Consider the following 25399-nt stretch of genomic DNA (forward strand, 5'->3'; position numbering starts at 1 on the left):
GTGTATAGCATATTGCAGTGTTTCCCAAGCAGGGTGCCTCTAGCTGTTGCCAAACTACAACTCCCAGCATGCCCGGACAGCCTTCGGCTGTCCGGGCATGCTGGGAGTTGTAGTTTGGCAACAGCTGGAGGCCCCCTGCTTGGGAAACACTGGTATGTTGTAAACCATATATAGAGTACTTTATCAGAAGACAGGGCACAGATCTCCTCACCAGCCGCCTCCTCTCTGGTGAAAGCTCCTCAGCAGAGTAATCCTATACAGTCAGGATGGCCGAGCGGTCTAAGGTGCTGCGTTCAGGTCGCAGTCTCCTCTGGAGGCGTGGGTTCGAATCCCACTTCTGACAGGTTCGTTTTTTTGTCTTTTTTACACCTTTGTCTTTTATACAGATTATTGTATACAGTATGGGGGAGATTTATCAAAACCTGTGCAGAGGAAAAGATGCCCAGTTGCCCATAGCAACCAATCAGATCGCTTCTTTTATTTTTAGCAAGGCCTCTGCAAAATGAAAGAAGCGATCTGATTGGTTGCTATGGGCAACTCAACAACTTTCCCTCTGCACAGGTTTTGATAAATTTCCCCCTATGTGTATTATGCAAATTATTGTATACAGTGACCCCCCGACCTACGATGGCCCCCATATACGATCATTTCAAGATACGATGGACTCTCAGAGGCAGCATCAACATACGATGCTTTTGTATGTCGGGGCCATCGCATAAACGGCTATCCGGCAGCGCAGACTGCTTCAGCTGCCACCGGATAGCCGTTTACGGTGCCCCGTTTGGTCCGCTGATGATCACTTACCTGTCCTCGGGGCTCCGAACCGTCCTCTTCGGGCTCCTCTTCTACGCCGGCAATCTCCTTCAACATCGTCATCACGCCGTCCCGTCCCGAGAGCGAGGATCCAGAGCCACGGGGACATCCCGGGGACGCGGCGACAGCGATGGAGGGCGACATCCAGGGCAGCGGTGACGAACGGTGACAGGTCCGGAGCGGCGGGTACAGGTGAGTATAACCTCCTATACTTTACATTGCACGGATCCCTCAACATACGATGGTTTCAACAAACGATGGTTCATTTGGAACGGATTACCATCGTATGTTGAGGGACCACTGTACTGTGGGAGATATTTATCATTGAAGATAGATGTTTTTTCCCGTCTATCCTTGGCGCTGTTAAGGCAGAGTACTTGTTTATTAGCGACTTTTGTGCGACTTTTAACCCCCTTAAGGACGCAGGGCGTTCCTGTACGCCCTGATCCCGCTAACCGGGTTTAAACCGTTCTCACGAGCGCAGAACTGCTTAAACCCCGTGGGTTCCAGTTGCTACAGGCAGCCACGACCCACGGCTAATGCCGGGCACCACCGATCGGGCCGATGCCTGGCATTAACCCATTAGAAGCCACGATCAAAGTTGATCGCGACTTCTAAACTGAAAGTAAAACTACCCCGTCAGCTCAGCGGAGCTGATCGGGACTATCACGACAGAATTTCTATTTCTCGATCAGCTTACAGGAAGATGGGAGGGTCCTCACCTGCCTCCTCGTCATCCGATCGGTGATCTACTGCTCCATGGTAAGAAAAAAATATATAGAATAAATGTGGATAAGCTCCCCGTCCCCCTAATAAAAATTTTAATCGTTCCCATTTTCCTATTTTTTAAATAAAATAATGTAATAAAAAAATTATCATATGTGGTACCGCCATGTGCGTAATTGTCTGAACTATTAAAATATAATTTTAGCTAAACCTCACGGTCGATGGAGTACAAGTAAAAAAATATACCAAAGACCAAAATTGTGAATTTTTGGTCACTTCATATACCATAAAAATATTAATAAAAAGCGATCAAAAAGTCCTGATAAAGGTACCGATAAAAACTACAGACCATGGCGCAAAAAATAAGCCCTCATATAGCCCCGTACGCAGAAAACTAAAAAAGTTATAGGGGTCAGAAGATGACAATTTTAAACTTACAAATTTTGGTGCATGTACCGTATTTATCGGCGTATAACACGCATTTTTTAGGCTGCTCATCATTGCGCCTCGCAGCGCATAGCAATGATGCATGGACGCCACACCGGAGCGAGAAACAGCGCGGACCGGACCCTGGCAACAGGTAATCATAAAACCGGGGATGGGGGAGGCAATGGGGCAGCGGCGCCGATAGCAGGGGGAGAGAAGCGGCGGCAGCAGGGCTCTAGACCCCAGGAAAGGCAGGGGGAGAGAAGCGGGCAGCGACGGCCTTCTGCGGGGTCAGAAACAGTGTATCAGGGTGTACTCATGCACACACGCACCCTCATTTTACCAAGGATATTTGGGTAAAAAACTTTTTTTACCCAAATATCCTTGGTAAAATGAGGGTGCGTGTTATAGGCTGGTGCGTGGTATACCCCGATAAATACGGTAGTTATAATTTGTTTAAAGTAGTAAAATAAATAAAACCTACATAAATTGGGTATCCTTGTAACTGTATGGACCTACAGAATAAAGATAAGGTGTCATTTTTACCGAAAAGTGCACTGCGTAGAAACGGAAGCCCTAAAAATCTGCAAAAAGGTTTTTTTTTTCATTTCACGCCACAAATATTTTGTTTTTGGTTTCGCCGCAGATTATGTTATAAAATAAGTAATGTCATTACTAAGTACGATTGGTGACGCAAAAAACAAGCCCTTATATGGGTCTGTAGTTGCAAAATTGAACGCGTTATTATTGTTAGAAGACGAGGAGGAAAAAATTTAAGTGCAAAAATGAAGATTGTTTTAAGTCCTTAAAGGGGTACTCCATCCCTAGACATCTTATCCCCTATCCAAAGGATAATGGATAAGATGTCTGATCGCGGGGGTCCCGCTGCCTTTTTGTATAACCTTAGACCTAAATAAAGGTGTAAAAAAGGGTGTGCAGTACACTTTCTATGATAAATGTCCCCCAGTATGTGTATTATGCGAATTATTGTATACAGTGTGTTAAACAGATTATTGTATACTGTGTATTCAAAAGATAATTGTATACAGTACAGTGCCCCCCCCCCCCCCCCCGACCTACAATCATTTCCACAAACAATGGCTTCTCAGAGGCAGCATCAACATCAAATCTGTTTAACTTTCTGGCACCAGTAGATTTAAAAAAAAAAAAATTGTTTTTCACCAGAGTACCCCTTTAACTTTTTTTTTTTTTTTACATTTTTAACACCATGTTTTAGTCCCCATAGGGGACTATTACGCACAATCCTTGGATTGCATACACTGTTCAGTGCTCTGCCATAGAATAACATTGATCACTGTTATTGGGGCTCGATTGCTCCAGGCTGCTGAGGCATCCTGGAGCATCCTAACAATGATTGGACGGCGAGGAGGCAGGTAAGAGCCCTCCCGCCATCCTCTCAGCTGATTGGGACACCTCGGTTCTCCAGATCAGCTGCGCTGAGCTGCCGCAACAATTTTTTTTTAACACGGCTTCGAAGTGGTTAATGATGGGCATCACCAGGATCGGGCTGATTGCCGTCGGAACCACCCCGCTATGGCGCGGGGTCATCTCCTGACCCTGCATCATAGAAGGGGAGCGGGACGAGGCGTACCGCCCTTCATCCTTAAGGAGTTAATATCTGTTAAAAAGTAATTCCACAGTTGCCCACAGACCAACGCGGCTGGGGGGTACTATCCTGACATGGAACAGACTCGTCATGATAGGAGTAGTAGTTCCCCGACTGCAGGCGGCTGGGGAGACTACAGTAGCGCTGGTAATACTACTCCCATCATGTAATAGAGTCAGTTCCATATTGGGGTTAGTTATATAGGGGCTAAGGGATTCATCGCATTGGGTTTAACCTTTGAGACCCTCTGCAATCCCATGTTTTTTACTTTCCTCATGGGACAGGACAGGTGGTTGTGGTCCCCTGTGGGACCCCCTGTTATTCTATTTGTTTGTTTTTACTGCATATTTGAAAATTTTGCCTTCCAGTTTGGGGTTTCTCTCTCCCCCTTTTTTATTTGAGAACTTGTTCTCTTCCAGGATACATTTTTATACCTTATTATGTCTTTTGCCCTCACAGTTCTTCTATCCTCTGGTGGTGCTGTTCTGTGTGGACGCTCTGCTCGGCTGTTCTGTCTTGGCATCCCATGCTCCGGCCCCACTGGCATCTTTGCCGGGGAGGTAGTGGCGTCACTTCCTTCCCCTGCTATCTCTCTGCTCCTCTGTTTCTTGCTCACAGGGGCAGTAGAATACCTTAGCAGAGCCTTAGATAGTTTTATTGGTTTTTATCTTCTTTATCCCATGACGTGACTTCTGAGTGGCAGGGCTTCTCCTTTCAGCATCAATTCTGCCTTATTTATTCCATCAGTCGCTTCCAGGCGGTCTCTTAGAGCGCAGCCTTGGTTATTTGCTGGTTATACTTCTATTCCATTTCTTATTATTATCGGTGTTCTCCCTTTACCTAAAATGCAGGGTATTCATTTTTTTCCTTAAGATATTTTAAGAATCGGTTTTATTAGTAGTTTAGTAATTTGTCTTTATTTTCCCAGATGTCTTCTCCCGTTTCAAACAAATGAGGGTCTAATGCAGTGGTTTGCAACCTTTTTTGCCTGAGTTCCCCTTGACAGCCCATTCCCAATGAATTGTACCCTCATATTAGAGACATTTTGTAATGATTATAGTATAATTCATATGCTTCACTATCCTCTATAACAGGTCCCCTGTTCCTTTCCCTATCCCCCCAGTTCCCCAATTTACAGGTGAAGTCTTCTCTAACCGGAGTTGTTTACTTTTCTTTTCTTCACTATCTGGCCTAGACCGCCATTAAGATTTCTCCCATACAAGACTTCTCCACTGAACCAGCCAAACAAACATTTTAGGCTTCTTTCTGCGGTACAATACCCGCCTATTTACAAAAACTCCCCATGTTTATTGTCACACACAGTAATAGTACCTGCTTTATGTCCCCATAAAGTTGTTAGGCCCCCTCTGTGCCCCCAAAAATAGCTGTAGGCCCCCAAACTGTCCCCATATATAGCTGTAGGCCCCCAAACTGTCCCCATATATAGCTGTAGGCCGCCATACTGTCCCCATATATAGCTGTAGGCCACCATACTGTCCCCATATATAGTTGTAGGCCTCCATACTGCCCCCATATATAGCTGTAGGCCGCCATACTGTCCCCATATATAGTTGTAGGCCGCCATACTGTCCCCATATATAGCTGTAGGCCACCATACTGTCCCCATATATAGCTGTAGGCCGCCATACTGCCCCCATATATAGTTGTAGGCCGCCATACTGTCCCCATATATAGTTGTAGGCCGCCATACTGTCCCCATATATAGTTGTAGGCCGCCATACTGTCCCCATATATAGTTGTAGGCCACCATACTGTCCCCATATATAGTTGTAGGCCGCTATACTGTCCCGCTTTGGTGCTCCACTGCTCTGGGGACCTATTGCTATGGCTCATAGTAGTAGGACCCCTGTCTGCAGAGGCAGTGGAGCAACAAAGCTGATGGTAGTTATTGCCCACAGCAGCCCAGTGCCCGCACTTCCCCTTGCTGTCCTCCTGCTCCACTCCTCTGTGCGGTGATGTCAGCCTACCATTTCTTTCAAAGCAGTCCAGAGCAGTAACCAGTGGCTGTGGCTGTCATTACTGATTTTTTTTCAAGGTCCCTTGAAGAACTGCTAAGTACCCCTGGGGGTGCTTGTACCCCAGGTTGAGAACCACTGGTCTAATGGAAAGAACTTTGCCTCCATGTAGAGTCACATGCTAGGAATCTGACACCCCAACATCTTTATCTATGTAGGAAAGGACACTTGTCGTGGTACAGAGAGAAAGTCTAAATAGAAACCTCTCGGAAGTTGAGGGTATTATGTCAGACTTTTGCCAGTTTGCCAGCCGAGGCTCTGGAGAAAAGACAGTACCAGATGAAGATATTGGAGGTCGCTGAAGATGCCTTGATAAGACAATTGTTAAAATAATAAAGGACCTTGAGGCCTTGTGTCCTTTGTGCTTCCACTACAGCCCTCACTAGCATTGTAAAAGTGTTGGGGGCAGAGAATATTCCAAAAGGGATAACGGCAAACTGATGATGGGTGGGCAGGGATTCTCAACTATCTCCTGTGAGCTGGAGGAACAGGGATATTCAGGTAGGCATCCTTTGAGTCCATTGTTGTCATAAAATCTCCGGCATCTGGATATTTATGATGGACTGAATGGTCTCTACACAAAAAATAAATAAAAACATTTCTTTCGAATGAAAGATTCATATAGCGCATAAACTGCAAATGCAATTCCGTGGGCACTTTGGCACCGTTGTCCTCTGCAATCAGAGATCCCAGTCAAGTCGAACAGCAGCTTTTCCGTCCTGGACAAGAAGTGCTGTGTCCCTTAGAACATGTCGCTCTCTAAGACGCCTTTCACACTGCCATTGCGCCCGGTCAGGAACGGCCATCAAAGTCTCTTTTTTCTTTGTGCCTTTAACAGCCATTCTCATGACAGGGCACAACGGGTAACAACAGGTCCAGGCAGCTCCCATTTACCATCATGGGGTCCGTTGGGTGACGTTTTTTGACGGGAATAACGGGAGAAAAAGCAGTATTTTTTTCTCCCGCTATTCTTCCCACCTCCCCTGAGGGGCATCCTCAAGATCTTCCAGTACAAGGGATTGGACATCTCAGGAGCAGCACCTATCCTCCAGTCTCAGAAAACTTAGAGCAGTTTGATGCTTTTTCACTTCGCTCCTCATATCAGACAAATCACTACAGGATGACATGATCATCATCTACCAGATGCCTCCTAATAGCTCACAGACCCCTTCCCCAATCTGTATACTGCTGCTATCTTTATGGAATCAGGATATTTAGTAGCTATTAGTGTTGCTCGCGAATATTCGCAATTCGAATATTATTCGCGAATATCGCATATTCGCGAATTCGCGAATATAGCGCTATATATTCGTAATTACGAATATTAGTTTTTTTCGTTTTTTTTCTTCACAGTACACATCACAGTGATCATCCCTCTCTGCTTCCAGCTTGTGTGGTGTAAAGAAGGCTCTAATACTACTGTATGAGACTGCCGAGTGAAAATTCGCACATGCGAACATTCGCATATGCGAAAATTTAGCATGTGCTAATTTTCACATATGCGAATTTTCGCACATGCTAATTTCCGCATATGTTAATTTTCGCATACGTGAATGTTCGCATATGCGAAAATAAAACGAGGATATTACGAATATGCGAATATTCGCGAATATATAACGAATATTCGTCCATATATTCGCGAATATTCGCGAATTCGAATATGGCCTATGCCGCTCAACACTAGTAGCTATACACCTCTCCTCCAGCTCTCTCTGTATACTGCTGCTATCTCTATAGTATCAGGATATTTAGTAGTTATACACCTCCCCCAAGGCTGTGTTCACACATTGCGTTTCTTGCTGCTTTGTTTCCCTTTTTTTCCCCAAATCATGGCCATAATAATAGCATGGCAAAAATAATATGGTAAAAATGTGTCATTTTTACCAGGATTAAAAAAAATAATAATAATCACTGCAAAAATAGCTAAACTGCAGTAATAATTCAACGTGTGAACACAGCCGAAAGACATTACATCTTCATAAAACACCTCAATTGTGATTATAGGTCAAATCCCTTTCTCTTCTTGCCAAATATTTCTCTAAAAAGCACAGTTTGAGTATGAAAATGCATGAAAACTGCATGTAGTGTGAACTGACCAACCCATTTATAAAAGCCAAAAGGATTCCTGGGAAATGTAAGCTGCATTATAAAGTTATTCCAGAGATTCTGTGTGCATCCAACATGGGGCCTATTCCCTGCTTGCCACATCAGCTAACAAAAGGTAAGAAGAAGGCATACACAAGAACCTCTCAAAGAAATCATCATCCTTCCTGTACTTATCAGCTGCTAAATGCTCCAGAGGAAGTTGTGTAGTTCTTTCCAATTTGACCACAGTGCTCTCTACTGACACCTCTGTCCATGTCAGGAACTGTCCAGAGTTCAAGCAAATCCCCATAGCAAAACTCTCCTGCTCCACACAGTTCCTGACATAGACAGAGGTGTCAGCAGAGAGCACTGTGGTCAGACAGAAAAGAACTACACAACTTCCTGCGGAGCATACAGCAGCGATAAGTATTGGAAGAATAAAGATTTTTAAATAGAAGTAATTTACAAATCTGTTTAACTTTCTGGCACCAGTTGATTAGAAGGAATATGTTTTCCACCAGAATACCCCTTTAAGGACATGCACAAAATTTACGGCGCTGCAGCAAGTAACAATTACAGCCAACGGCTGTCCGAGCATGCTGGGAGCTGTATTTTTGCAACAGCTGGAGTTCCACCGTTTGGAGACCACTGGGTTACAGTATAAAGTGCCTGACATCACAAGTCTAAAAGTAAAAGGTATTCTAGTCCTCAGCAGGCAGTCCTAGTCATGTGTTGCTGGGACCGTTGGTTCCACCCTGTGGACCCTTTTGTGCTGTATAAGACTGGTGTTATAGCTGAAGCATTTCCCGCACTCCTTACAGGAATAGGATTTCTCGCCCGTGTGCGTCCTGTGATGTCTCACCAGGTTGGAGCTATTGGTGAAGCTCTTGTCGCAGTAACAGCAGGAATATGGCTTCTCCCCCGTGTGTATACGCCGGTGCTTCATATACGTGGCATACTGAATAAATGCTTTATCGCATATACTGCATCTGTAGGGGGTCTCCCCTGTGTGTATTTTCTGGTGGACCTTAAGATTCCAGTTTTCCCTAAAGCTTTTCCCACATTCACTGCACTGATAGGGTCTGACCCCGCTGTGTGTTTTCATATGGACGTTCAGCATCCCCAGGGTCTTAAAACCCTTGTCACAAGTGCGGCACCTGAATGGTCGGTCCGTTTGATGGGCACAGGGCTGGAGGGGCACTGGGTGGGCACGGAAGCTGCTTAGCAGGTAATTATTATTGGGGGTCTGGAAGGAGGACCGTGGTGGCTGATAACTCCTGGCTTTCTCTTCCATTCGGGGGACGCCTCGGGAGTGGTCCGGGACTTTGTAGCTGCTTGTATTCTTATAATCTGGATAATTCGGTATATACAGACTCTCAGCGTCTGCTCCTCTAAGGACGATGGACAGCAGGCTTTCCTCCCCCGGCCCAGCATGCTCGTCTCTATGCACCATAAGGTTCGTCTCTGGTATTTCATGTCTTTTTGCCCTGGTGTTCTTATCTGAAGTGGCTTCTGGGAGATTCTGTGCTGGAAGCGACGTATTGCAGTCAGGGGTGAAGTCTATCTCAGTTTTTATTTCGGTAACATTTCCATCTGCAGGGTAAAACAGGAAGAAAAAGAAAGATTATGTATAAATGGAACACAGAATCAAAAACTTTTGTGTTTTGTTTTTTTACATCCTGGAAAAACATTAAAGGGGTACTCCACTGGAAAAAAAATTTTTTAATGAACTGGTGCCAGAAAGTTCTTTTCTTTTTTTAATTTCCTTTCTGTCTGACCACAGTGCTCTCTGCTGACACCTCTGTCCATGTCAGGCGGCGGAGTACCCCTTTGAGGTATGTATTCATTCACTCTTTACCTGTACATGTGGTTGATAAGACTTCAGGAGCTTCTTCGGACACTGCCTCCACCTGCTTGACCCAAATGGAAAATTTGGGGTTGAAAACCAGGTGATCAGCTATAAACAAAAAAGACAAGTTCATTGGCAGCAAAGCGATCCTTGTCAGGTGTCACAAACAATGGCATTCATGATCAATGACTTTTCTAATAAAAAATAACAAAGTTTGTATAGTATCCCTAAGCAATAGATCGGGGGGTTCCACCACACAGACCCCCTTAGTAGCACAACAATCAACCGTTATCACTGGCGAAGCTACTTGTAGGGTCCTCAGTTTCCCTGCAGCATCACAAGCATGACACGGCCTCCACTGCATCAGGATATCCTTATAATACATAGACGCGCTACGTCCTGCACTTACCAACATCTCTTCTCTCCGGTTTAGGTTATGTTCACACTACCGGAACATTCCGGATGGAAATTCTTCTGAAGCGACTGCTGAAATCAATCATTAAAGGCAATACAGTCTGCACTGAATTCAGTCAGAAGGATAAAAATATTTATTCTTTTTACGGGCCCAAAATCCTGACTTTCCACGGTGTGAATGGGTCAATGGAAAACATGCTCACACTAATGTTAAAGGGGTACTCCGCTGCTAGAGATCTCATTCCCTATACGAAGGATAAACAAACGCTGGCTTCCTGCGGCAGTGGTCGTGACGTCACCCCATGCCCCCTCCATTCATGTCTATGGGCGATCATGAGTTCTGAATGGAGAGAGGAGGGGTAAGCCCCTTCTAGACATCTCTGGTGGTGGCTTATTTCTCTGAGAACAAAAAGGATTAGGTAGTTAAAATCCGACATGCCCAATCCTCTTCTCCTTAGACATCATCTGTCGAGAAGCATTGGGAGACCATCATACACATTAGATTAGTCAGTAATGAAATGTAATATGCTATAGATTATCCTATTTAAATTAGCTTTCTAATATACTTCTTAATAAAATTTTGTAACGTTATGTACTAAAATTAACCCCTAAAGGTTTGGCTACAAGGGGCTCCTCCCTCTGGACCTGCCTGCAGTCCTACTTACAGATTTGTCTTCTGCAGCAGCCTGGCAGAGACAAAAGATGGGACCTCAGTGTATAGAGCTGAATATTTCAGCTACCTTTTCCTGAGCTCAGCTAGATTGTAGAGTCATGATGCCTGTAGAGCTGCATAGTGCTGAATATTCTGCTTAATATTGTGAAGAATATTTCTGCTCTCTTTGAAAGCTGCTGGGCAGAGCTAACACACTATAGAGTTCAGTGCTGAGAGCACATGACAAGTACTCTATAATCTCCAACTCTTGTCTGGGGACTATGAAAGGGCCAGAGTAATCAAAAACTTATAAGGGTTCACACTTGTTCTTCTTTCTGGCATTGTTATACTGGATCAAAAAATTCTGCCTTGCCGGAGGGCAAATATGCCAGGTTGCCCATAAGTCCAGCAACTTGCACCATTAAAGGAGTTATTCAAGGATGGCAAAACATAGCTTCTTTCTTCCAGAAACATCAACACTCTTCTAAGGTTGTGTGTGTGGTATTGCAACTCAGTGAATGGACCTGAGCTGTAATACCACACACAACCTGAGGACAAGAGTGGTGCTGTTTCTGAAAGAAATAAGCTCTTTTTGGTCCCTGAATGTCCAACTTTAAAGGGGGACTCCGCTGGAAAACATTTTTTTAAGTCAACTGATGGCAGAAAGTTAAACAGATTTGTAGATTACTTCTATTTAAAAATCTTAAAGAGTACCTGTCACCAAATAAATGTTTAATATAGTGTTCCTTGTGTAATTAGCAGACACTTTCCCATTTACTTGCTTTTAAAATTATTAACATAAATATGTTTAAAATGTAATATAAAAAAACGGCCACTAGGTGGCTCTGTTCTGATCCCTTCCACAATTAATACAGTGAGCTTGGTCTCCTTACGGCCAGGCAGGAGTCCAAACTCAGGAAGTATTTCTCTGCATTGAGCTTGATTGACAGCTGCACAGAAAGTGAAAGCTCCACAGATTCTCACAGAAAGCTGCACAGACTGAAACCTGCCAGAGAGCCTCACTGATAGTAACACAGACTGGAACATGCACAGAGCCTGAGGTCTTCTATTAATCACAGCACTGCAACCATGTGAGGGCGGAAGTGGTCCCCCAGCAGGCTTCAGTCATGTCATGCCTGCTGGGAAATTGCTGAGTGAGCAAGAAGAAAGGTAAGATACACAGCTTTTAAAGTTCTGAAATTTCTTTTAAGGGCTGGAGGGGTGTTAGGAGTAGTTAGGGAACATAGCCCGAGTTAGTTTAGAACAGTTTATTTGGTGACAGGTACTTTTTAACCCTTCCAGTACTTATCAGCTGCTGTATACTCCACAGGATTTTTTTTTTTTTTTTATTTCCTTTCTGTCTGACACCTCTCTCCATGTCAGGAACTGTCCAGAGCAGGAGAGGTTTGCTATGGGGATTTTCTCCTACTCTGAACAGTTCCTGACATGGACAGAGGTGTCAGCAGAGAGCACTGCGGTCAGAAAGAAAGGAAATATAAAAAAAAAAAAGAGCATATAGCAGCTGATAAATTCTGGAAGGATTAAGATTAAATAGACGTAATTAACAAAATCTGTTGAACTTTCTGGCACCAGTTGAGTTAAAAAATTAAAATAAAAGTTTTCCAGCGTAGTACCCCTTTAAGCACATGGGGCACCAGATGTAACACTTCAGCTTGTTGCATTTGGCATTTGAATCCAGGATTGATTGAGGGCATTAGCTTTCCATAGAACATAATATTAAAATAAATTCACCTTCGCTTATCTGTGAGGTGAGATCTTCATTACTGGGACTAGGCTTCTGATCTTCTTTCTGATCCCCACCAGATGTTTCTTCTTTATTAGGATCATCAGACATTTCAGTCGGAATTTCTAGAATACAGACATTCACCATTAATTAAGACTCCGATCTCTTTTTTTTTTTTTTTTTTTTTTTTATCTATTTTTTTCCCCCCTTCGGTCTCTCCTTGGGCGTAGGGGGGTGGTGGAAGGGGTGGGGGGAGGGTATAGGGGTTTATTAATATTGAATGTAATCACTGTTATATTTGTTTTTTTGATAAAAAAAAAAAAAAAAAAAAAAAAAGACTCTGATCTCTTGGGCAGACTCTGGTGGACTTATTAAGATCAATGGGGTACAGCGCGGATTTGCAATCCTAGATGTGAATGTACCCTTACACTGTCATCCACCACCCCACAGTTGCAAAACTACCCCTCCCATAATTCCCCACGATGGGAGTTATAGTTTTGCTATAGCTGGAGAATGGCTGGTTGGGAGAACACTGATCTACAGTATAACTTCTAAGGAACCTTCTATAGCAAGCCGTGACCAAGGTGGCATACCTGATTTAGGAGAGTTATGTTCACCATTTTCTCTGTCAATACAGTCCTCCTCATCATGCTTGATCCTGAATACGATGTCCGGGCTGAGGAGTGAAGCACCTAGTATAGTACCAAGAGGGGAATTAACATATTTATGGAGTCTCTGAATAACAGAGAAACTTTTTCAAATTCGGAAAAAGTTTATTAAACAAATCAGTAATGACAAAAACTCAATAAATCAAGCAATGTACAGTAATAACGGCCTGGTGGGCCGAAATAGAACAGATCAAAACATACAGGTAGCGTTAAAAAAGTAAAACATTGGAACAAGTGTGCGAAAACACCAAGAGAAAGTAAAGTCAAAGAAATGGAGAAAACCGTCCAAACACCTGGGCAGGGGCATAGAAACAGTAAGATGAGGGGGCAAGCAAGTAGAAAGCCAGGCTGCCCAGGCAAGTAAAAAGAGCCATACAATACAAGACAAAGACGGTATAACAGACGGGTAAGTGCAAAAGAAAAAACATTGAGAGGGTGGGAAAAACATATACAGCACAGAAAAAAGGAAATAATAGAGGGAGTAGACAAGAAAACACAGAACAAAGAATCTGGCCGGGGCGGGGACCAACCAGCAGCGGTCCCCCATATGCACCAGGGAAGACAGAGGGGAACCGGTGACACAAGGATCAGTTGAGAAGCCGGTATCTGGGGGAAGAGCAAAAGGATGACCATGGGAGCCAAGTTGCGGCCCATCTAGAAACATCCTCGGGGTGGACCACCAGAAGCCCCTCCATGTGTTTAATATGGGCCACTTCAGCTAACCATTCCTCTAGAGAGGGGGGGGGGGGCAGGATCTTTCCAGCGCCTGGGGTTACAGTTTTAGCGGCCTGAAGGAGAAGTCTCACGAGGGAGTTCTTATATTTCGCCTGCGCCATGGGAAACATGTAGAGTAGAGCGGCTTCTGGGCTAGAAGGGACATGTATCCCACACACCTCACTGATGACCTGTAAGATCGTCTGCCAACAGGGTAGGAGTTTGGGGCAACTCCACCAGATGTGCGTCATCAAACCCTCACCACTACCACACCGCCAGCATGAGCTTGGAACAGAAGGATACCACAGAGAAACTTTTGTAGATAATAAATGCTGGCAGGAAATAAATACGAAATAAATATAGAAAGAATGTGGAAAAATGTCAGCCACAGGAAATATTAGAACAAATATGTAATGTGTGTCCTGTAGGGATAAGAAGCATACATGAATGAATGGTACAGGGGTAGCACATATGTGTCACAATCTATTCCTGAGAAGAATGAATGTGAAAATATGTAGATAATAAATGCTGGCAGGAAATAAATACGAAATAAATATAGAAAAAAAAGTGTGGAAAAATGTCAGCCACAATATAACATGTGGGGATATATGTGTAACTGAATGTGAGTAAGAGACAGTGTGACTGGTGTGTGACAATATGGGTGTCAAACCACAAAATAAATAGTGCAGATAAAAAAAAAAAAATAATAATTATATTATATTATATATATATATATATATAAATAGATAGTGACGTCATAGCCCCGCCCCCTCATGACGTAACACCCAGCTCCCTCAATGCATGTCTATGGGAGGGCACGAGACGGCCGTCACGCCCCCTCCCATAGACTTGCATTGAGGGGGGTGGGGAGTGACGTCATGAGGGGGCGTGGCTATGCTATGACGTCACAAGCTCCCGACTCCAGTGTTCGGAACAGATTGTTCCAAACACTGAGCAGAGGATTACCCCTTTAAGGCCACACAGGCCACTCCAGCGTTCGGAACAGTTTGTTCCAAATGCTGAGCAGCGGAGTACCCCTTTAACATGATACCATGGTCTCCCATCGAGCACATCTGGGACATCAATGGTCGGCAATTGCAAAGGGAGATGCCAGCAGTGGATCTTGATGACATGCGTGCCCAAGTGCACTCAGTGTGGCAGACAACCATTATTAACCATAGCATGCGATGGCATATAAGAATGTGTATTTTGCATGACGCTCATACTCAATACTGAATAAAATCGATATAATTTGAGTATCTTGTTCCCATTTTTTATGATAATTTGCAAATCATTAACATGTCTATCAAGCCTGTGATCTCCATAATTCCATGACTTTTCCTTCTTGGTGTTGCAATGTCAATATTAAAGTGTACCAGTCAGGTCCCACAAAAATAATAATAAACGGTAGCTAATCCTGAACATCTACACCTAATTTTTATGCCTCTATCACTTATATTTATTATAAAATTCCCTCTTTTCATTAGCTCGCAGTGTTAGAAATCCTCTCAGGGGAAGGGGACGTGTCCCTACTTGTGGTGGTGGGAGGTGAGTGGTGCGTCTACTCATGCAGCCTTGTTTATGAGTGCTCTCTTGTCCATGACTCTTGGACAAGCCTGATGCTGCTGCAGGACTGGTTAGTGTCCCTGTAGGTATGGGGACACCTAGTGGTGGGATTTTCAGGAACCGTTTTCTTTGTTAAATATAAAAAAAATTAAAATGAACACCCATATTACAAAAGGTCTTTATTTTTCATCAGTAACAACATATAAATATCTTTGTATCTGCCCATTTAAGGAGTGTATATATGCAACATATCCAACATATTAGTATAGGGTAGCCAGAGATAAAACTATAAACCTGCAGAATAACATTCACATTTACTCACATTTAGTGAAGCTGTTTGGAGGATTTCCGCACGTTTCTTCACCATGGTTAATCTTAAATATAATGTCCGAACCTAGAACCGAAGCATCTGGTATAGCAGAAAACAAAAAAGGGCACATATGTTCCAAACAGTAAGTAATTTTTTAATCATAAAGACCATAATAGTAAAAATGTTAATACAGATTAACGTGGATCTTGTTAGGCTGTGCTATCATGCTACCATAGAATTGCTTTAGTTTTTATGCTTTTTTTTAATCTAAAATTTGGTCTAAAATATAAGCAGGTTTTCAACACTGAAACAATTATTAGATTATAAGATGTTTTGTGTGTTTTCAAAGCATTGCAGTCAATGGGATGGCGCTTAAAGAAAATCTGTCATCAGTATCACCCGCACTAAATGCGAAATCAAAGAAATAAGACTGCACTCACCAATGGCAATGGAGCTTTATTGCAGCGTACCAGGTACACCAACAGGTAGATAGAGGGAGGTGGGGGACGTACACCAGGACAGGCTGTTTCACGCCAGAAACGGAGCTTCTTGAAGCTGGTGCACCTGACTACGTCAACCATGGCTCTTATATAGTTGTAATGGCAGGCAGGGTCAGGGTAAAATGTCATAACAAACTGCGCACGTGATCAGGGTAAAACAAACACACGTGGTTGGGAACACAACAGAACATAACGTGATTACGCATCACTATTACTATACAACCGACAGGGAAAACTATCGAATTACACAAGTAAGATAATGTTATTAGGTATACTGGGCAAAGCGAATCATAAAAATGGGGCCAGTTCCACGTGATCGTTAAGTCCAAGGATGCCTGCTGCCTCGAGTCTCAGAAGAGACTGTCATACAGGCTTGTAGTGCGGGTGATACTGATCGAAATGATAGATTTTAGATCAGCTCACCGAATCTTCATGCACCACAGGCACCAGTAGTAAGGTCCGGAGGCACGGATGTAGGGAACCGCTCTCCCCTGGTAGATGCAGACAAATGGAAATGGATGGATCCAGCTCCCGGAAAAACAAAATCCAGTAAAATTTAGCATTTACTAGGGCACATTAAAAATGGTATGCCACCATAGCGGCAAGTGACATGGCACTCAAAAACAGGGAGTGAAATGCCGACGAGTTTCGAGCCTAAGCTCTTAGCCATGACTAAGAGCTTAGGCTCGAAACGCGTTGGAGTTTCACTCCCTGTTTTTATTGAGTGCCATGTCACTTGCTGGGTCCATCCTTTTCCATTTGTCTGATCGAAATGATACTTACCACATCTTGATCTATCGCTCCGTAATTCTTCTTTTTCTGTTTATGCAATTTAGTTGCTTGGGACTCGGGCGGAGCTATGAACCCTGTTCTGGGCACTGTGACATCATCTTCAGCTCCGGCTCCTCCATCTTCATAATCCCCTCCCTGCTCGCTGGGTGTATGTTACTGTTCGGCGCATGCGCAGCTCCTTGGGTACACCCGAAAGCGGCGTTCAGGCACGCAAGGATGCTGGAATGAAGCTCAGCCGTACGCCACTTCGGCGTGTACCCAGGGAGCTGCGCATGCGCCGAGCAATAATGTACACTGAGAGAGCAGGGAGGGGGATTATGAAGATGGAGGAGCTGGGAGGAGCTGGGCGGAGCACCCACCCGGCGAAGATGACGTCACAAGGCCCAGAGCATTGTTTGTAGCTCCACCCGTGCCCCTAGCAACTAATTTGCATATACGGAAAAAGGAGAATTACGGCGGAACGGAGCGACAGATCAAGATGCGGTAAGTATCATTTTGATCAGTATCACCCGCACTACAAACTTGCACGACAGGTTAGTGTGGGTGATACTGATGACAGATTTCCTTTAATACCCATAAAGGTATATGTCAGGGACACCCCAATGGGATTGGGATCCTGTGGGACCAGATATCAAACATGTGGGAGCGGGTAATTGTTAGTCTTGAGCAGGCACAGAAAATACAGCGGGTCCCGCAAAATCCTGCAAACCTCTGAAAAGGCACAAGGGGGCTAATTAAATGCCATGGGGGGTAATGAAATGACACAAGGGGGATGATAAAAATGGTGATGAAATGGCATAGGTGGGTAATAAAAATGGCACAAGGGGTATTGAAATGCCACAGAGGGGTGATGAAATGGCACAGAAGGTGATTAAATGGCACAAGGTAGTAATGAAATTGTAAAGGAAGAGATGAAATGGCACAGGGGGTAACAAAGTTGCACAAAGGGTGATGAAATGGCACAAGGGAGTAAAGAAATGGCACATGGGGCAATGAAATGGCAGAGGGGGTGATGAAGTAGCACAGCGGGCGGTAATGGTCAGAAATCAGGGATTGAAAAACAGTCTTGCGCAAGGGCTCTGGCCTGTGGGCTTGGACAGTACAAGTTTATGGTCAATGGGGCCTCCTGAAAGATTCGTTTTGGATCAAAAGTTCTTTCACTGAATTAACCAAAATGTCAAACACGACAGACTTCTTTCCAGACAATGAAAGCCGGTCCTTGGTCGGCTAAAGTGTTAAACCTCACCCAACGAAAGACTGTTTTGGTTGGAATCATCAGTTCTCACTAACTTTTAAGCCAAATATGTATGTATCTCAGAAACAAGGGGGAGATTTATCAAAACCTGTGCACAGGAAAAAATGTCCAGTTGCCCATAGCAACCAATCAGATCACTTCTTTCATTTTGCAGAGGTCTGGTTAAAAATGAAAGCAGCGATCTGATTGGTTGCTATGGGCAACTGGGCAGCTTTTCCTCGGCACAGGTTTTGATAAATCTCCCCCAAGGAGATTTATGATGATGATCATCCAAAATGCTACTAAAATGTAAGATGATGCATGCAGCATGATAAATGGGGTGCAGATCACTAGGTACAGGACACACTATTGGGGTGCAGATCACTAGGTACAGGACACACTATTGGGGTGCAGATCACTAGGTACAGGACACACTATTGGGGTGCAGATCACTAGGTACAGGACACACTATTGGGGTGCAGATCACTAGGTACAGGACACACTATTGGGGTGCAGATCACTAGGTACAGGACACACTATTGGGGTGCAGATCATTAGGTACAGGACACACTATTTGTTTCCTTACACTCCTTTCCTGGCCATACACCAATATCACTTGTCAATAAAGAAACAAACAAGGCAAAGAAAAAGGCAGAGGTAATTCTTACTGGTAGATGGAACACTAAAGTCTTTGCGGTCTTCCTGCCGGCCACTGATATATGGCTCATGATCTCGTCTGACCCTACAGAGCACATCGGGATGGAGAATGGTGTAGCCTGTAAGTGACAGGAGACAATTATATCATTCTAAATCAGTCTTTCCCAACCAGGTGGCCTCTAGCTGCAAAACTACAACTCCCAGCATGCCCAGACAGCCTACGGCCTTGATTTTTATGGAATGACAGGCAGGCCGGTAGTGGGGTGTTTCATTCCTTTACTGGCCAGTCCAGGTTGTCAGTGTGGCCCAAAATCAATACAGGCGCCGGCTTCACCACGAGCCTGACCAGAACGCCGGGAGATCTCCCCGGCATCCTGACACTGCAGCATTACATCGCGTACCTTACTCAAGTGCTGTAAATTGGTTCCCCAAGTAAACTATGGGTTATTCTTCCTGGCATCGGGATGTTCCTGCGCAGATGATTTAACAGCAGTGCGATGTTATTGTATCCACATCTAAGGGGTGCACATTTAAATTATATAGATGCACCCTTGTTTTAAAGGGGTACTCCGGCCCTAAGACATCTTATCCCCTCATCCAAAGGATAGGGGATAAGATGTCTGACCAAGGGGGTCCTGCCGCTGGGGACCTCCGCAATCTTGCATTCGGCACCCACCTCTTTGAGCTGCACTCCGCGCTGCCAGCTCACAAACTGCCGAGTGCCGACCACGGGGCCAGAGTATCGTGATGTCACGACTCCGCCCCCGTGTGATGCCACGCCCCACCCCGCTATGCAAGTCTATGGGAGGGGGCGTGATGTCACACGGGGGCGGAGTTGTGATGCCATGCCCCGCCCCCGCTATGCAAGTCTACCTTTATTTATTTAGTCAGTTTTATTGAGTAGCTAGCAAGTGAGTTTATTGTAGGGTGTCTATAGTACAAAAGGGAATAGGTTCCTGTGCGGGACCGTCCTTCTTAGGACGCCCACCCCGCCTAGGGGTAGGCTATCTAGGGGTAGCATAGTATATAACAGGCTCCCTACCAACCCCCTCCTGTTGTCCCACCCGAGACCCCTCCCGAATCATGGGGAAAGGGACAGAATCAGCTAGGCTGGTACTATATGGTTAAAGAATATCTAATATCTGAGTGCAGCTAATGTGCTGAATCTTTATAATTGTATTTGGAGCAGAATCTCCATTAATTTGTATTATTGCACATGTGGTGTTTTTCTGTCCAGGTTTTTGAGGACAGTTTTAGTTGTACCTATTAAATGTTAAGTTTTAGTCTACATTTTCAGATCATATAATTGTTGGTAGACCATACATCCCAATTTTTTGTCAAATGTGATCCGTTTTGTGCCTGTTCGGCACAGAAAAAAAAAAAAAAAAAAAAAAAAGTCGACCGGACCCAGAAAGGGACACAACGGCAATGTAAACATAGCCTGAAAAATAAAAACACTTTGGTGTTCCTGCCTCTCACTATTTGCCGCTATTTGTCTGGCTCTACAGAGCTAATCCCCCACACAGGTGAAAGGTTTCCTTTAACTTTTACCAGAAATGTGAAACCCCCCGCCCCCTCAAAAAGCCATTATTAATGCGTATCATGGTTTTAGCATAAAGTTTTTTCTTTGTATAATGGTATATACTTTACAATATACTTTAAAGGGGTACTCCGGTGGAAAACATTTTTTTTTATTTTTTATTTTTTTTTATCAACTGGTGCCAGAAAGTTAAACAGATTTGTAAATGACTTCTATTAAAAAATCTTTACCCTTCCAGTACTTTTTAGCAGCTGTATACTACAGAGAAAAATGTGTTCTTTGTTTGTCTTGTCCACAGTGCTCTCTGCTGACACCTGATGCCCGTATCAGGAACTGTCCAGAGCAGGAGAAAATCCCCATAGCAAACCTATGCTACTCTGGACAGGTCCTGATACGGGCATCAGGTGTCAGCAGAGAGCACTGTGGACAACACATAAAAGAAAATTCAAAAAGAAAAGAATTTCCTCTGTTACCTACAACTGCTAAAAAGTACTGGAAGGGTAAAGATTTTTTAATAGAAGTCATTTACAAATCTGTTTAACTTTCTGGCACCAGTTGATTAAAAAAAAAAAAAAATAATTGAATATATATATATATATATATATATATATATATAAATATATATATATATATTCATTCCACTGGAGTACCCCTTTAAGAATCAACCCTTTATTGCTTTCAAGATCTCTACTTGCTGTCAAGTAAAAGCTACTTCTGGTCACACGATCATCACACAGTGCCCGGCTCCGAAAAAAGTGCCGCACTGTACCGTACCCTGCGCCTGTGTGTCCATCACATGACCAGGACAGACTCTGATTGGTCGATAACGGATATATGTATGTAAGATGACAAATGCTTCCGATAGTCCCATCATTCCAGGTTCCCACCTACCTAAAGAGAGTAAAGCTGAGTGAATGTCCCTCATTACGTTGCTGTACAGTTCCTTCTGCCAAGGGTCCAGCGCGCTCCATTCCTCCTCGGAGAAGTACACCACAACCTCCCTAAACCTCACAGAGGTCTGAAAACATAGGGACACCGCTAAATATAACTACAACATTCTACAAGTCACAAGACATTGTATAGATAACTGCTTACTTCAGTGCTTCCCAACCAGGGTGCCTCCAGCTGTTGCAAAACTACAACTCCCAGCATGCCCGGACAGCCGAAGGCTGTCCGGGCATGCTGGGAGTTGTAGTTTTGCAACAGCAGGAGGCACACTGGTTGGGAAACATTGGTCTACGGTATACATTTTATAATAAAGAAAATCGACAAAAAAATAGTTTTTTTACTATATATTTCTAATTCTATAAAACAGAAGGAAAATCTCCATATTTTATCTACAAGAAGTACGGGTATTGGGTACATAATGTATACAAACCAGTGATCCAGGAGTCGGATGTAATGTGGAAAAATTCATCACTCTACAGGCCTAAAAGATAAAATAAAATAAGTAATAATAATAATAACATTATATTAAAAATAAATAAATAAATAAATAAATAAATAAATGTGGTATTTAAAGGGGTATTCCATGAAAAAACTTTTATTTATTTTTTTCCATATCAACTGGCTCCAGAAAGTTAAACAAATTTGTAAATTACTTCTATTAAAAAAAAAATCTTAATCCTACCAGTACTTATCAGCTGCTGAAGTAGAGTAGTTCTTTTCTGTTTGACCACAGTGCTCTCTGCTGACACCTGTCTGTCTGTCCCAGGAACGGTCCAGAGCTAGGATAGGTTTGCTATGGGGATTTGCTCCTACTCTGGACAGTTCCTGAGAAAGACAGAGGTGTCAGCAGAGAGCACTGTTGTCAGACAGAAAAGAACATCTCAACTTCAGCAGCTGATAAGTACTGGTAGGATAAAGATTTATCAGCTGCTGAAGTTGAATTGCCCTACCGGTGTAGAGGAAGAGCGGTGCAGTTGCCCATAGCAACCAATCAGATCGCTTCTTTCATTTTTTTTAGAGGAAATTCTTGGAAATGAAAGTAGGGATCTGATTGGTTGCTATGGTTTTGATAAATGTCCCCCTTAATGTTTAATTAAAAAAAAAGCTTTGCAACGCCAAAAAGTTAGTGGAACTGAAGCCTAAAGGTTTAATTTCCACAAAACGTATTTTTGGCGAGAAACAAAAAAAAAAAAAAAATGCTACAAAAAACTGTCCTGTCAATTTGAACTCCCAAGACACAGTTTTTGTGGCATTTTTTCAAAAATAGTGGTTTTTAGTCTTGATGTTTTTTTTATATGGCGTTTTTCCCCCCATTACAAGTCATGTGAATGTTTTATGTGATTCAAGGATTGGGGTAGGAAGGGGGAGGGAGGGGGAGGGGGCAATTGGCAATTTCAGCTCCACGCTGCATTGTTCCACTTGTTTTTTTGGCCTTTTGTCCTGCATTTTTTTTTTGTGTGAAAAAAAAGTCAGAAAAAACGCCAGTGCAATTTCCTGCGTCTGGTGTTTTTACCTTTGAGTGGAAATTGCATTTTTGGCCCCTTTGGAGTTTTTTCAAAAATTTGTTGGGTACCAAAAAGAAAAAAAAAAAAAAAAAAGGATGCAGTAGGGATGGGAAAAAAATTTATTTAACAAAATTTATATAACAAAATTTTTACAAATGTTTAAACAGAGATCAATTTATGTGTATAGATGCAGCTGCCGCTCTTCTATGGTCCCCGGCACTGACATATATATATATATATATATATATACACACACACACACATATACACCTATTCATATTTCCCACAGAGAGTTGTGATTGGCCAGATGGTTTCAGCCAATCACAAATGACAGTATGTGTCAGCAGTGACACCCGGGGCGATCTGTCAATTAGTACAGGTACTACTACTCCCATCATGGAACAGTGCTGGTAGTAGTAGTAGTATTACCGAAAAATGTACAAAAAAAAAAAACAAAGAAAAAAAAAAGTGAAAAACACACACACACACACACACACACACACACACACACTACATTTTTATTATTGTCAGCTACATATTTAGTGCCCTGCCACATAAATTGATCCCTGCTTAAAAATTTATAAAAATTTTGTTATAAAAAAAGATTAACTTCCTTAAATACAATTTTTTCTAATGGTACCCCAAAAAATTAAGAAAAAAAAAAAATGTATCTCCATCACTTTTTTGGATCGCTAAGTCCAAAAAAATAAATAAAAACCACCTGCAAAAAACGCCAAAGTTAAAACCCACATGACGTTTTTCTTGGTGTTTTTTTTTACTCCCACAGACATCTAGGGGAGAAAACCGCCACGATTTCAGGGAATAAAAACGCCATAGGCTCAACATGCTGCGACTTTACAAAACCACCAAGGAGCTGATAAATTCAAAAAAAATAAATAAATAAATAAAAAAAATAAAAAGAGTGAAAAAACGCCAAAAGGATTAAAAAAAAATGCTATAAAACTAAAAAATGCGAAGTGGAATTTTTTTTTTTGCGATTTCTCATTGATTTACAGCTAACATTTGGCCGCAGCATTTTTTCAATGAAAAAAATGCCATGGGGGCATTTTTGGGCAAAACGCCCCAAAAAAACAAAAAACAAGTGGAAACCTAGCCAGAGAAGTCTACGGGAGTAAAAATGCCAAGATTCCCTGAAAAAAACGGCAAACCCTCAACATGCAGCGATTTTGGAAAACTGCTACTGCACCAAAAAACACCAAATAAGGGTGAAAAAAAATCCAAGTGAAATCCCATCTTGAGCCTGTTTCCACACAATGTATTTCTGACATTTTTTTTTACCTTTAAAATAATTAAAAAAAGGCAGTTTTTGATGTGTTTTTTTTGCCCCCCCACAAATCGTGGGTATTACAACAGGCGATTTTTCCGTTTGGAATTTTCCCTGGGATTTTTTACATTACAAGTCATGTGAGTCTTTTATGAAGTGACTGGAGGATTTCTACTGAACAATGGGGAGGGCTTGGCTGGAACAGACATGCTAAGGGTTATAGTTTCGCAACCGCTGGAGGTCCACAGTTTGGAGACCACTAGAGCAGAACAACCTTCCCCAAGCTACAACTTCCCAGTTATTGCAAAACTACAACTCCCATCATGCTAGGACAGCAGGAGGAGAGCCACAGACTGGGGTAAGGAAAGTATTTGCTACATTTTTCAACCTTTTTTTAAATGCAAAAAAATAAAAAATAAAAAAAATATGGCACCCTCATGGGCTCTAGTGCAAAGTCTGTGCCAGGGGCCCCAAAATGCAATGTGTAGCACTGGGTTTGTCTTACGCAGCAGATGGGATTGTTAACCCTTTCATGCACTAGGGATGACCTTTGAACCCTTAGGTGTAGCTTGTTGACCTCTGCAGATACCCAGGACCTTGCAGATCATCCCACCTGAACAATCTCTCAGTGTCTGGTCCAGGCCATATTTGCATCTGCAGCAGAGCAGCCAAGGACCCCCCCAAATTAATGGGCACTAATTCTTACAGAGGTGATAGCAGTCCCCACTTACCCCTCCTCCTGTACAGCTGTACATACTATTTCTGCCAGCCCAGGGGCTCCAGCTGTCAAGGGCCACCGTCCCCCGTCCTGCCTGTCACCGTATAGAGGACTACAGTAAAACAAAAAATGGGCAGACAAGCAGAAAACTACAAATCCCGGCGCGCTGCGTGCTTTAAAGAGGGACAACTTTATTGTCCGCTTGTCCGCGAACAAAAGGTGTCAAGCCGACTTGGTGCGCATGCGCGGTAAAGAGAAAAGAGAGGGCGCTGCGGGGGATTCTGGGTAGGCAGCTGTCAGCTTGCTACAGTATGTGTTGGCTATATCCAAACACTGAGGAGGTCATTGTAGCCTTGTGTTCAGCAGAGGTGACAGGAGATGTTGGGGGTAGTAGTAGTAGTCAGGAAATGCTCTGCAGGGTGGACTAAGTCATAGGTAAGATATAGTTAATATGTTCATGGGATTTATATGGAATTAAAGCAAGTGCTATGTCACCAAACTATATATATATATATATATATATATATATATATATATATATATATAATCACACACTTTATAAACACTATACCAGTGGTCTTCAAACTGTG

General features: G+C 43.1%; 1 protein-coding gene and 1 non-coding gene across 3 annotated transcripts in view; one reads left to right on the forward strand and one right to left on the reverse strand.

Moving 5' to 3' along the window:
* The first annotated feature begins 260 nt into the window (after positions 1–260).
* On the forward strand, positions 261–343 carry TRNAL-CAG (transfer RNA leucine (anticodon CAG)). Its single transcript has one exon. It is a non-coding gene; the product is annotated as a tRNA-Leu (tRNA).
* A 7367-nt stretch (positions 344–7710) lies between these two features.
* Positions 7711–25399, reverse strand: part of LOC130294561 (zinc finger protein 567-like) — a 68639-nt gene continuing 50950 nt past the window's right edge. The window contains exons 1-9 of one of the 2 annotated variants that reach the window (XM_056544563.1): positions 24823–24983; positions 21732–21782; positions 21245–21371; positions 18825–18932; positions 15643–15729; positions 12966–13064; positions 12381–12497; positions 9572–9670; positions 7711–9306 (exon numbers count right to left, since the gene is read on the reverse strand). In XM_056544563.1, the coding sequence (XP_056400538.1) occupies positions 8435–9306; positions 9572–9670; positions 12381–12497; positions 12966–13064; positions 15643–15729; positions 18825–18932; positions 21245–21371; positions 21732–21782; positions 24823–24846 (1584 nt within the window). In that variant the 5' untranslated portion in view covers positions 24847–24983 and the 3' untranslated portion in view covers positions 7711–8434. Of the gene's footprint in view, positions 9307–9571; positions 9671–12380; positions 12498–12965; positions 13065–15642; positions 15730–18824; positions 18933–21244; positions 21372–21731; positions 21783–24822; positions 24984–25399 lie in introns of those variants that run through there. The other variant, XM_056544564.1, reaches the window with a different exon arrangement.

Source organism: Hyla sarda, chromosome 10 (genome assembly GCF_029499605.1).
Source record: "Hyla sarda isolate aHylSar1 chromosome 10, aHylSar1.hap1, whole genome shotgun sequence".
Classification (NCBI taxonomy): Eukaryota; Metazoa; Chordata; class Amphibia; order Anura; family Hylidae; genus Hyla; species Hyla sarda.